Source organism: Arachis hypogaea, chromosome 7 (assembly GCF_003086295.3).
Source record: "Arachis hypogaea cultivar Tifrunner chromosome 7, arahy.Tifrunner.gnm2.J5K5, whole genome shotgun sequence".
In the NCBI taxonomy this organism is placed as follows: Eukaryota; Viridiplantae; Streptophyta; class Magnoliopsida; order Fabales; family Fabaceae; genus Arachis; species Arachis hypogaea.
In genome coordinates this window covers 14,775,756-14,787,100 of record NC_092042.1, presented here as the reverse complement: position 1 = coordinate 14,787,100, position 11,345 = coordinate 14,775,756, and the positions used below count along the sequence as shown (strand labels likewise).

General features: G+C 44.7%; 2 protein-coding genes across 2 annotated transcripts; both read right to left on the bottom strand.

Moving 5' to 3' along the window:
• Positions 1 to 586: 586 nt before the first annotated feature.
• Positions 587 to 2,737, bottom strand: LOC112702584 (UDP-glycosyltransferase 73C3). Its single transcript, XM_025753692.3, has 2 exons — positions 1,727 to 2,737; positions 587 to 1,480 (listed from the first exon to the last, which is right to left on the bottom strand). The coding sequence occupies exons 1-2, from the start codon at positions 2,499 to 2,501 to the stop codon at positions 792 to 794; spliced, it is 1,464 nt and encodes a 487-aa protein (XP_025609477.1). The 5' UTR covers positions 2,502 to 2,737; the 3' UTR covers positions 587 to 791.
• A 6,892-nt stretch (positions 2,738 to 9,629) lies between these two features.
• On the bottom strand, positions 9,630 to 10,391 carry LOC140174295 (uncharacterized). The gene has a single exon (XM_072198712.1). The coding sequence runs from the start codon at positions 10,389 to 10,391 to the stop codon at positions 9,630 to 9,632; it is 762 nt and encodes a 253-aa protein (XP_072054813.1).
• Positions 10,392 to 11,345: the final 954 nt, after the last annotated feature.

The window sequence follows — 11,345 nt, the reverse complement described above, 5'->3', positions numbered from 1 at the left end:
CTGCATAAAATGTCCACGTAATTTTACAGCATATATACTGTCTCTAGCATTTGTTTTTCTGCATTAGGTGTAGCTTGGCAGTTGGCACCATATGCATACAAACAGAGATGTGAATCCATTTTTCTCTCTAGGTTCAGTAGCAGCTTTACATGCATTTTCCCCGGTCAGAGAGTCTCTTCTACTTTATTAAATTTTGTCTATTATTTCGATTATAACTTTAAAAATAATACAATTTCGCTGTATGTAGACTATGTACATCCTTTATATAAATACTAATTTAACACTAATATTTTTTTAACAATTATATACGAATTCTTTTTATTTTATTAAATAAAAAATAAATTAAATACATAATTATTTAGTAATAATTAAATATAAAAAATATTTGAAATATTTGGTGTACGAACACTATTTTTTAAAATCTTTCAAAGTCATATATGGCAACATAAATTATATCCGTTTCATTGGTGATATATGGGTACACTTCTTTTATGCCTCTTTATCTATTATTTCACACTTTTTCATTTTTCTTGGTCTTCTTCTGCTGGTTTCTTAAAAAATACAAGAGTTTATAAAACCCTTTCAGTTATGACAATGCAGTCTTTTATTATCAGAGATTAGAGATTCGATCTGACTGCTGAAACTAAAACTTAATAGCAATGATAAGCTCAGATATATAACACTGTTGTTGAAACAAAAATATAAAATTGACTCTCCTAAACAAATTTGAAAAAGCCATTAGAGAAATTAAGGTCTCTGCCTCTTATAGGAAGATATGCTTACAAACGATATCATATATCTCCCTTAGTTTTTTGCATAATATCTTGGATAAGGTGGGTCACATTTGAGTGAGAAGACCCACCTTTTTCTACAGCTTTCTTAGCCATCTCAGCAAGCTCTCTTATCCTTTTTCTTCTTTCTTCCTTTTCAATACTCTCATCCATTAACTCCTCTATTGCATTTTGAACATCTTCCTTCTTTATCAGCACACCAATTTCCTCTTCCTTCCCCCACGCAACAGGACACTCCACCCCAACCCTTACTCCAACTTTCAATATCTGAACAATTAACTTTTCATTGAAAAATTGGTCTCCAAATTGCGGCCACGTAAGCATTGGTACACCGGCACACACGGCTTCTAAGGTAGAGTTCCAACCACAATGTGTTATGAACCCTCCAATGGAAGGGTGTGACAATATTAGCAGCTGAGGAGCCCAACCTCGAATTACAACACCTTGATCTTTACATCTTTCTTCAAATCCATCTTCCTTCATCCATTTTTCCAAAGCTTCTAACTGTCTTCCTTCCCTTATAACCCAAATGAAGGGTTTTCCCGAGGCTTCCAAGGCTAAACCAAGCTCTATCAACTGCAATGGAATCAAACTGGTTACACTTCCAAGGCATGCATAGATTACACTCTGCGGTTTCTGCAAGTCAAGCCACTTCAAATGATGCCACTCGTCCATCGAAACACTTTTTCCTGTTAGATATATAATTTAGAGTCTAGAATTAAAAATTTAAAATAAACAAGTTAATTTAAAAAAAAAATTGGCTAAATCCCATTCCTTTTAAACCAATAATACTATAGAGACAAAAAAACAAAAAAAAATTATTTGGTATTAATTAATTATCATAACAATTCATAAATACTAAATAAAATAAATTATAATTATTTTTTATTAATTTTCTTTGATTACCAGAGGTTTCCGTGAAAAACTAACCATACCTCTTTGCGCCTTATCCACTTGATCCTTGTTGCTTAGTGAAACAGGGCCAATACACCAGACTTTGTTGTTTCTAATCTTGCTGTATTCCTTCGCATACGCAGGCTCCAACTCTTGAAAGGAATTCATGATTACGCCGTAAGTAACCGCCTCCGCCGCCATCATTTCGTCGTTATACTCTTTCCAGCTTTCGTCCAGGTTGAACAGAATCTGCGCCTTGGTAAATTGGAGTCTGTCAGGGACACCGGGCAAAACAAAGTAGTCCGATTCAGCGGTTTCCCGCTCCCTCTCGCTAACATTGTAGACATGGAGACAGTGTTGACACAAGAGGAAGAAGTTGTTTACGCCACCGAAAGAGATCCTGGGAACGTTGAACTTGCTAGAGATGTGCCTAGTGTATGATAAGTTCATATCAGAGACGATGCAGCTTGGTGGCGGTGTTAGATCTTCTAGAAGCTTCTCCACGGGTTCGCGGAAAAACTTTGTTGCGTTCAAAAATTTCATGGTCATGGAAGTGGAAGGTAGCATGTCCATGTTCTCCAGGCCTTCTGGCAAACCAGCTTGTTTGGATGGGAATGGAAGTTGAAGCACTCTCATATGGTAACGGGCAAAGGTTGATGTGAAGCGTGATGCATTGCTTGGTGTTGTCACAACTGTGATGGTAACGTTCTTGTGCTGCAACAATAGCTTTGCAATGTCCATCATAGGGATCATGTGGCCTTGCGCCATTAATGGAAACATGACAAAGTGAAGCTGAAGGGGTTCTTCCAAAGCCATGATTGGTGATTAGCTGAATCGTGCCAATGAATAAAAGCCTAGCACATTTATTTATAGGTCTTAGATTCCTTTACGGCGGCTTGCTTCTAATTTTGACCACTCTTATTCTTTTCTTCCTTGCTTGGCACGCACTCTTGCCAATTTGTTGCTCTATCATTAATATGAGAATAACATTAAATTGTAAGAGAGATTTTTATGTTAGTGAAATAATTAATTTTTAGGGAGCTACTCAAATATGAAGACGTCAAAATAATCTTGGGGCCACTTGCATGCCGACGCGAAAAATATCCTGTGGTAAAGATAATGATATTTGTTCAATAACTACTAAATTTGTGTCCCAAATTTTAATTAAGCAAGTATCGTTAGTTCAATCCTCGTTAATTTACAAAAAGATTGATTTAGCGATTCATTATGCTCATTAATTTTATATTATTATTCAGTATTTATTTTATTTTTTAAATTCAATAAAAAATATTTTTTATATAATCAAAATATTATAAAATTTTAAAATATATTTATCATTTTTTGAAATTATATTTTTATTAAAATTAATGTAAAAAATATTTTTTATTAAAATAAAATCATAAATTTCTAAAACATGCTCGTTACTCTTTTAAAATTATATTTTTCACCAAATTTTACGGCACAAAAATTATAAATTTTTAAAACATTCTCATCACCCTCTGAAATTATACTTTGTGGTATATTCCATAAAAAATGTGTCAAAATAAAATGTTATATAGATTTAAAAAATATATTAATTATTCTACTAAAATTATATTTTATACCAAATAAATTTCTAAAAATACACATCATTCTTTTAAGATTATATTTTGCCCTAACTCTATAAAAAATAATTTTTCGTCAAAATAAAAAGTTACAAATTTTTAAAACATACTCACCACTCTTCTGAAATTATATTTTGCACTATAATCAATACTAAAAATATTTTTTATTAAAATAAAGTTATATATTTCTAAAAATACTATTATTCTATTAAAATTATATTTTGTATCAAAGTCTACAAAATAATTGTAAAAGTAAAAATTTATAAATTTATAAAACATAACCATAACTGTTCGGTAGGTCGGGTATCGGACAGTTCAGAATGGTCCTTGTGTGGACAGCTGGGGCGTGATCTGGAATGGGTCGTGAGGGCAAGATGGGGAACCGACGTTCCGAGCTCTCGACGAGGAGGGGGTCACCTGCAATGACTCCCCGACGCTCAAGTCAGTCGAATGTGCAGGCGAAAAAGAGAGTAAGGTAGTGTGACGTACCTTGGTGGAGGGACAGGTCCCTCCCCACTTATACCATGTCAGGGGTGGCCCCGCGAGGAGAGGCCCACCTTCCTCGAAGCTTCCTCGCACAACTATAGTAGAGAGCTGTCAAGGACGCGTGTCCGGGTCGCGAGGTGAGCCGAATGTGCCCGATTGTTCGGGTCAGGTCGTCTATGGGTTGAGTTGGCCCGCGAGTGGTTTTGGCCGGGCCGTAACAGTGCCCCCAACGCGCTGGCAACAGCCGCACGTGCTGTTGGTGACGTGTTCTCTCTTCTCGTTCGTTGTCGCCAGGTCGGTCGTCCGTGGAGGGAACGCGCCTCCTGTGTGCGTGCCCGTTCGCTGTTGGGGCGATCATCCGTCGCCTCATTTCTTGTGCAGAGCATTAAATATTCATAATGGGTTGGGAAATCCTACGTGCAAAGACCGATTTATCCTTGGCCTTTTCACGCTCCTTTGGGGAGCAGTTTTAAAACCGTTTTGCATTCGCTTCTATTTCTAACGTTTGCTTATCTCCATCCTCCTCATTCGCTCATCTCCCTCTTCTTGATTTCCAGATTTCCCAGAAGGCTGTTCTTGCTTCATTGTGCATCTGCTTCTCTTCTTCCTTCCTTGATATTTCAAAACTAATCCAGGTAAACATTTGGTTTTCTGTTTTTACCTTGCATTTGTTTTAGCTCCTGCTACTGCCTCTTATCGCATGCATGTTGTTTGCTTGATCTTCTTTTGTGTGGAGTAGGAGTATTGTTAGGGGGATTGCCATTTCAGGGTAGGTTTTCGACGGGGTTTGTCTTTAGGCATGCTTAGTTTGAGTTGTAGAATGGGTTAAGTGTAGTTTCTGGGTTTTTTTTAGCTCCCGACCTCATAGACTGATCTAATGGTGCCCCCACTGTAGGTATGCCTTGTTTTGTCACCCGGGCTTTTACCTCCGATGCGAGTTACGACCCATATGCTTGGGTGGTTTTCGACCTCCGGGACTCCCCAAACCAGATGGGTGAGGAGGAGCTCACCGAATTTCGTCAGGCCGAGTACCTATGTGGGGGTACTGATGAGGAGGCCAATTATGATGTCTACATTCCTGCTCCTCATGAGCGGTTATACGAGCTCAACTTCCATGCCCCCCGGGTTGCCGATTGGATTTGGTTTTACAAAGCCATGTTCACCCAAGTGGGGGTTCGCACCCCCTTCTCTGCCGTTCAAATGGGGGCTTCTCAGTCGGATTTTCGTGGTGCCGTCGCAGTTGCATCTGAACAGTTGGGCTTCAATCCGCTATTTCGAGATAGTATGCAAGTATTTGGAGCTGCCAGTTTCTGTCGACGTCTTCCTTTTTTTCTTCAACCTTACGAACCCTTCCAAGGAGGGGAAGGCGAGGAAGGGGTTTATGTCCTTCCGATCTGCTCAGGGACGGAGGATATTCGGCTTGTTCGAGGACTCTTACCATGGGTTCAAGGACAAGTATTTTAAGGTTCGGCCGATAAAGGGTCGCCATCCTTTTTGGTTATCGTTGGAGGGGGAACGCCTCATTCAGACATATTGGAGTTTCGGGGCGGGGTCCAATACTTTTATCAAGGTTACTTACAAGGGGATATCGGCTGTGGACCGAAAAATAGCCGACGTGTTATGGGCTGTTTTCGGGAGAAATCATGTGAATCCCCACCTCCTCATGGGTAGCCGGGAGGTCACCCAGGATTATATACGTGAGTCGTCTATGTCGTGTTATTTTTTGCATGGTTGCTTGTTTTGCTTTAGTATGCTGGTTACTAATTTGTTAATTTCTTGTTTGCAGTGGGATGTCTGCTGAAGTGACCGACCTTGAGAACTTGTATAAGACTTTCCTGGAGGAAGAGGATGGGGAGAAGGCCGGGGAGCAATCGGTGGTGCCTCCCGAGAACGAGGGAACACAAACGGCTCCCACACCTCCCGACGTCGTCATGTCGGACCAACTTGTCAATCCGACGCGTGATTCCCCAATTCTCGAGGAAGTGGCAGGTACCATACACTCGTCTTCTGCTTGTCAGGCTGAGGATGAGGAGTTGAGGGTCATTCCAACTCCTAAGAGACAAAGGTCGCAATCTATCCCCGAAGGGGTCCTTACCGTGATGGAGAGAAACTTCGATGCAGGTCGTTTATAGATACCCAATTGCTTCCTGGCATGGAAGAACATTTCCATGGTACCGACCTTTCGGGGCAAGCACGATGGATGTATCGCACTCTCCTTCGCGGCGCGGCCATAGCCCGGAAGGCTGAGTTTGAGTTGTCGGGCATGGTGTCACTGCACCGAAAGCTCGAGTCTGCCGTCACTGCCAATAATAAATTCAAGGTTCAAGTTGAAACACTCCAAGGGCAGTTGGATGAGACGAAGGAGAAACTGAAGACTACCGAGGAGAAGACCGCGTCTGCTGAGGAGAAGTTGAAGACTGCCGATGCCTCCGTGTCGCGTTTGATTGAGCAGGAGATGAATCTGAAGAGCCAGCTGAGTGCCGCGCAAGGTCGAGTGGTCGCTTTGGAGAAGGAACGGGATACAGCCGTTGCGGCCGCTAAGATTGCTTCGGATGAGGCTGAGGAATTCAAGAAGAAGCATAAGGAGGTTAGAGAGCAAGGAAAGAGTGCGATCTTTATGACCGAAGAGGCTCTCAAGACTCAGGTAAAAATCGTTGCTCCGGATTTCGACACATCGGCAATCGATGTTTTCAAGACGATTAAGGACGACAAGATTGTTGATATGCCGAGGAAGTGATCTCTTGTACCTTGCGTATTTTGTGGGTTTGTTGTAGTACTTTTTGAAACTTTTATACTTTATCAGCCGTTTGACCGGTTTATGGATATATTTTTTGTTTAGTGTTGCTTCGATTTGTCCGTTGCTCGTTTATTCGTTTTACCGTTATGTTGGTATCTTTAGCGAGGCCGCGTCGTGCCTTTACTATTATCGGGGCCGTTATGGCTTTCTAACTTGGCTTTCGGGGTGATCAGTCTCGGGGTTCCGTGTTGTTGTCCCACTTATCGTTCGTTATGAGGGACGTATTGTCGTAGGGTGTGTAACAAAGATGGAAGAGAAAATTTGTTAAGTGAACATTAATTGGTAGTTAAACAAAGGTATATTCATAGTAAGTGTTTAAGCGACAATGAATTTACTAAAACCTTCGAACCGCCTAGTTGGCATGATCGAGCTAGGAATAAAATCTTCTCAGGTTACCTGCGTTCCAGGTTCTCGGTATCTCCCTGCCATCGAGCTTCTCCAGTTTGTATGCTCCTTTGCCGAGTACTTCTCTGACCCTGTAGGGTTCTTCCCAGTTTTCCGCAAGCTTTCCTTTCCCTTTGGTTGCGAGCCCTATGTCGTTGCGTCGCAAGACTAGGTCATCTTTTTTGAACTCCCTCGTGAGCACTTTGGCGTTATAACACATGGCTATTCTTTGCCTTAGTGCTACTTATGTCAGATGGGCCATCTCCCTTGCCTCCTCTATCAGGTCTTTCTCCACTACTTCCTCTACTCCCTTCAGAAGTAGCCGCGGACTCAGCTCGCCGATTTCTACGGGTATCACTGCGTCTACTCCGTGTGTTAGGCGGAAGGGGGTTTCTCCCGTGGTAGACTATTCGGTTGTTCGGTAAGACCAAAGAACGGAAGCGAGTTCATCAGCCCATGCACCTTTCTTGTCGCCCAGTCGCTTTTTGAGGCCTTGTAAGATCACCTTATTTGCGGACTCGACTTGTCCATTTGTTTGGGGGTGCTCTACTAAAGAGAACTTCTGTTTTATACACAGGCCGTTGAGGAATTCTACGAACTTCTTGTCCGTGAATTGTATTCCGTTGTCTGAGATGACAACTTCCGGGATGCCGAATCGAGTTATCACTTGCCTCCACATGAACTTTCTGCAATTGGCGGAGGATATGCTGGCTAGCGCTTCGGCCTCTATCCACTTGGTGTAGTAGTCGATGGCGACTATGAGGTTTTTGACTTGTCCTGGGCCCACTGGAAATGGTCCAAGGAGGTCGACTCCCCATTGGGCGAAGGGTCGGGAGGACGTGAGTAGGCTTAGCTCGAAAGCTGGTGCCCTGTGGAAATTAGCATTCTCTTGACACTTGGTGCATTTTTTCACAAATTTCTTGGAGTCTTCCATCATTGATGGCCAGTAGTATCCGGCTCGGATGAGCTTTCTTGCTAGGGCTTTACCCCCGATGTGGTGGCCGCAGCATCCTTCATGGACCTCCCTGAGCACATAGTCCGTCTGCTCGGGATGTAGGCATTTCAATAGGGGCTGGCTGAGTCCCTTCTTAAAAAGTTGTCCCTGTATGGTTGTGAACTTGGCTGCCTCCCTTCTCAACGTTTTGGCTGCTTTCTCGTCGTCAGGGGGTTTGCCGCTCTTGAGGAAGTCGACGATTGGGTCCATCCAGGAGGGGTTTTCCTTCGTCAGGTGGAGGGTAACTGCCGGTTCATTTAACATGCCTTGGATGAGAGATCGGTTGCCTATTCCTGGTTTTGTGCTCGCCAACTTGGATAGGAGATCCGCTCGTGTGTTTCTTTCCCTCAGGACATGTTAGATCGTGATCTCCTCGAACTGGCTGCTCAGTTCTTTAACCTTTTCCAGGTACTTTTGTAGTAATGAGTCTCTGGCCTGGTAGCTCCCGTTTACCTTTGAGGTGACAACCTGCGAGTTGCTACACACTTCAAGCCTTGTTACACCGACTTCACGAGCTAGGGCCAAACCCCCTAGGAGGGCCTCATATTCCGCTTGGTTGTTTGATACTGGGAACTCAAACTTGATCGATTGCTCGTATACGACCCCGACAGGACTTTCCAAGATCACTCCGGCTCCTCTAGACTTTTGATTGGAAGCTCCGTCCACGTGGAGTCTCCACCGTATGCCTGGTTCTTCGGTGTGGTCTCCCGTTACTTCTACCAGAAAGTCGGCCATTGCCTGTGCCTTGATTGCGTGCCGGGGCTCATACCGTAGGTCGTATTGGGAGAGTTTGATGGCCCAAGTCATCATTCTTCCTGCGAAGTTGGGTTTTTGAAGTACTTGGCGGATTCCTTGATCTGTTCTTACAATGATCTGGTGGCCCTGGAAGTATTGCTTTAGTCTGCGAGAAGAGGTCAGGAGCACCAGTGCTAGTTTCTCTAGTTTGCTATACCTCGTTTCGACTCCCTGTAGCGCTCTACTCACGAAGTAGATTGGCTGTTGGGTCCTCCCTTCTTCTCGTACCAACACTGCTGCCAGCGCTCCTTCCGTTATGGCCAGGTATAGGTAAAGTGGTTCCCCGTTTTTAGGCCTCCCGAGTACGGGGGTGCTGCTAGGATCTCTTTGAAGTATTGGAATGCCTCTTCGCACGCAGGAGTCCATTCGAACGCCATCCCTTTTCTCATTAGATTGAAAAAAGGGAGGGCTTTTTCTGCGGATGCTCCGAGGAAACAGGATAGCGCGGTGAGTCTTCCTGCCAACCTTTGGACATCTTTGATACATCCTGGGCTTTTCATCTGTAGTATTGCTTGGCATTTTTCGGGATTGGCTTCTACCCCCCTTTGAGTGATCGTGAATCCCAGGAATTTTTTGGCCTCCATGGCAAAGGCACATTTGAGTGGGTTGAGCCTCATGCGATTTTGTTGGAGGGACGCGAACACGTTGCTCAAGTCACGCAGGAGATCATCTGGTCGGGTGGTCTTGGCAAGGATGTCATCTACATAGACTTCTACCGTCTTTCCTATGAGATCGCTGAATATCTTGTTCATCAGCCTCTGGTATGTGGCCCCCGCATTTTTCAGGCCAAAGGGCATAACTTTGTAGCAGTAGATTCCTTTCGGTGTTATGAATGCTGTTTTGTCCTCGTCAAGCCGGTGCATAGGTATCTGGTTATAGCCGGATTAAGCGTCCATGAAGCTCAGATACCGGTACCCTGCTGCCGCATCGACGAGCGCATCAATGTTGGGGAGGGGGTAGCAGTCCTTGGGACATGCTTTGTTAAGGTCGGAGTAGTTTATGCACATTCTCCACCTCCCATTGTGCTTTTTTACCAGGACTATGTTCGACAACCAAGTCGAGTAGTCTAGTTCTCGAATAAAGGCTGCTTCTAGGAGGCTAGCCGTTTGCCTGGCCACCTCCTCTGCTCTTTTTTGTGACATTCTCCTTCTCCTTTGGGCCACTGGCCGAGCTTTAGGCTTGATGGCCAGGTGGTGTGACATAAGGTGAGGGTCTATGCCCGGCATGTCGGCTGGTGTCCAGGCGAACAGGTCGCCGTTGGCCCTGATCATCTCTACCAAAGGCTCTTTCAATTCATGCAGGAGGTTTCTATTTATGAACGTGAACTTCTCCTCTGTGTCTCCAACCCTGAACTTCTCTAGGTCCCCCTCTGGTTCTGGCCTAGGGTTATCGTCGACACGGGCGTCCAGGTCGGCCAGGAACACCCCCAATACTTCTTTGGACTTTTTCTTCAAGGAGAGGCCGGCGTTGTCGCAAGCGACCGCCGTTTCTAACTCCCCTTTTATGGACCCTACAGATCTGTTGTCCGTGATGAACTTCATTACTAGCAGCTTTGTGCTGATTATGGCTCCGACATCGTTGATGGTTTTTCTCCCTAGTATGATGTTATAGGCCATGGAGTCTCGCAGAATTACGAACTCGGCCATAACCGATCTCCGTCCCTATTCCCCTCCAATGGAGACCGGCAGGGAGATTATCCCGTCAGGTTTGATGAAGTGATCGCCTAGCCCTACGACACCGTGCTGGTGAGTTGTCAGGTCGGTGTCCCGCAGTCCTAATGCATCAAAGACATTGCGAAACATAATGTTCAAGTCTGCCCCCGTGTCTATAAGGATCCGTTTGATGAGGCCGGTTTCCACCCTGGCCGTGATGACCATGGGAGGGTTTTCCAAGATCTCGTCGAACCATCGGTCTTCTTGGCCGAAAGAAATGGGTGGGGCTCTCTTGGAACTTTGTGAAGAGGAGGAGATCGCCAGGACTTTGGCGTCTTTTCTGTGTGACGATCTCGATCTTGGGGCCGTGTTCCTCGCAGTTACTACATTTATCACGGTAAGACCGTGATCCTCGTCCCTTGGCTCTTGTTGCCGCTTCGCTGTTCGGGTCTTATCTTTCCCGTCGTTGTCTCGACCTCGTCTTCTCGGTTCTCTGATGAGATAGGAAAATTCGGCTAGTTTCCCGTCCCTGATCGCTTGTTCCAGTACGTCCTTCAAATCGAAACAGTCTTGCGTTTTATGTCCGTAGCCTTGGTGGTAATCGCAGTAGAGGCTCTTGTTACCGCCAGTCCGATCCTTCAGTGGACGGGGCTTCGACAAGATTCCCTTCTCAGCTATCTGCTGGTAGACTTCAACGATGGGGAGAGTGAGGGGAGTGTAGTTGGTGAACTTCCCCACACGAGGAAACGGTCTAGCAGTCCTATTTGGGCCGCCGTCTCTGGCGTGTTCCTTCTGTCTTTCTCCGTTGCTATGTTGCCTGGGCTGAGTATAGGAGGGTTGCCGCTTGTTGGCAGCCACTACTCAGCTGAATTTCTCATCATTAATGTATTCGTGGGCTACCGTTTGGATCTCTTGCATCGTCCAGGCCAGCTTCATGGTGAGATGCTT

Bases quoted from the DNA above. Each gene is read 5' to 3' on its own strand.
- LOC112702584 (XM_025753692.3), bottom strand. From the start codon at position 2,501: ATGGCTTTGGAAGAACCCCTTCAGCTTCACTTTGTCATGTTTCCATTA. The intron at 1,481-1,726 runs GTATGGTTAGTT...TATATCTAACAG, and splicing joins AGTGGATAAGGCGCAAAGAG to GAAAAAGTGTTTCGATGGAC.
- LOC140174295 (XM_072198712.1), bottom strand. From the start codon at position 10,391: ATGGCCGAGTTCGTAATTCTGCGAGACTCCATGGCCTATAACATCATA.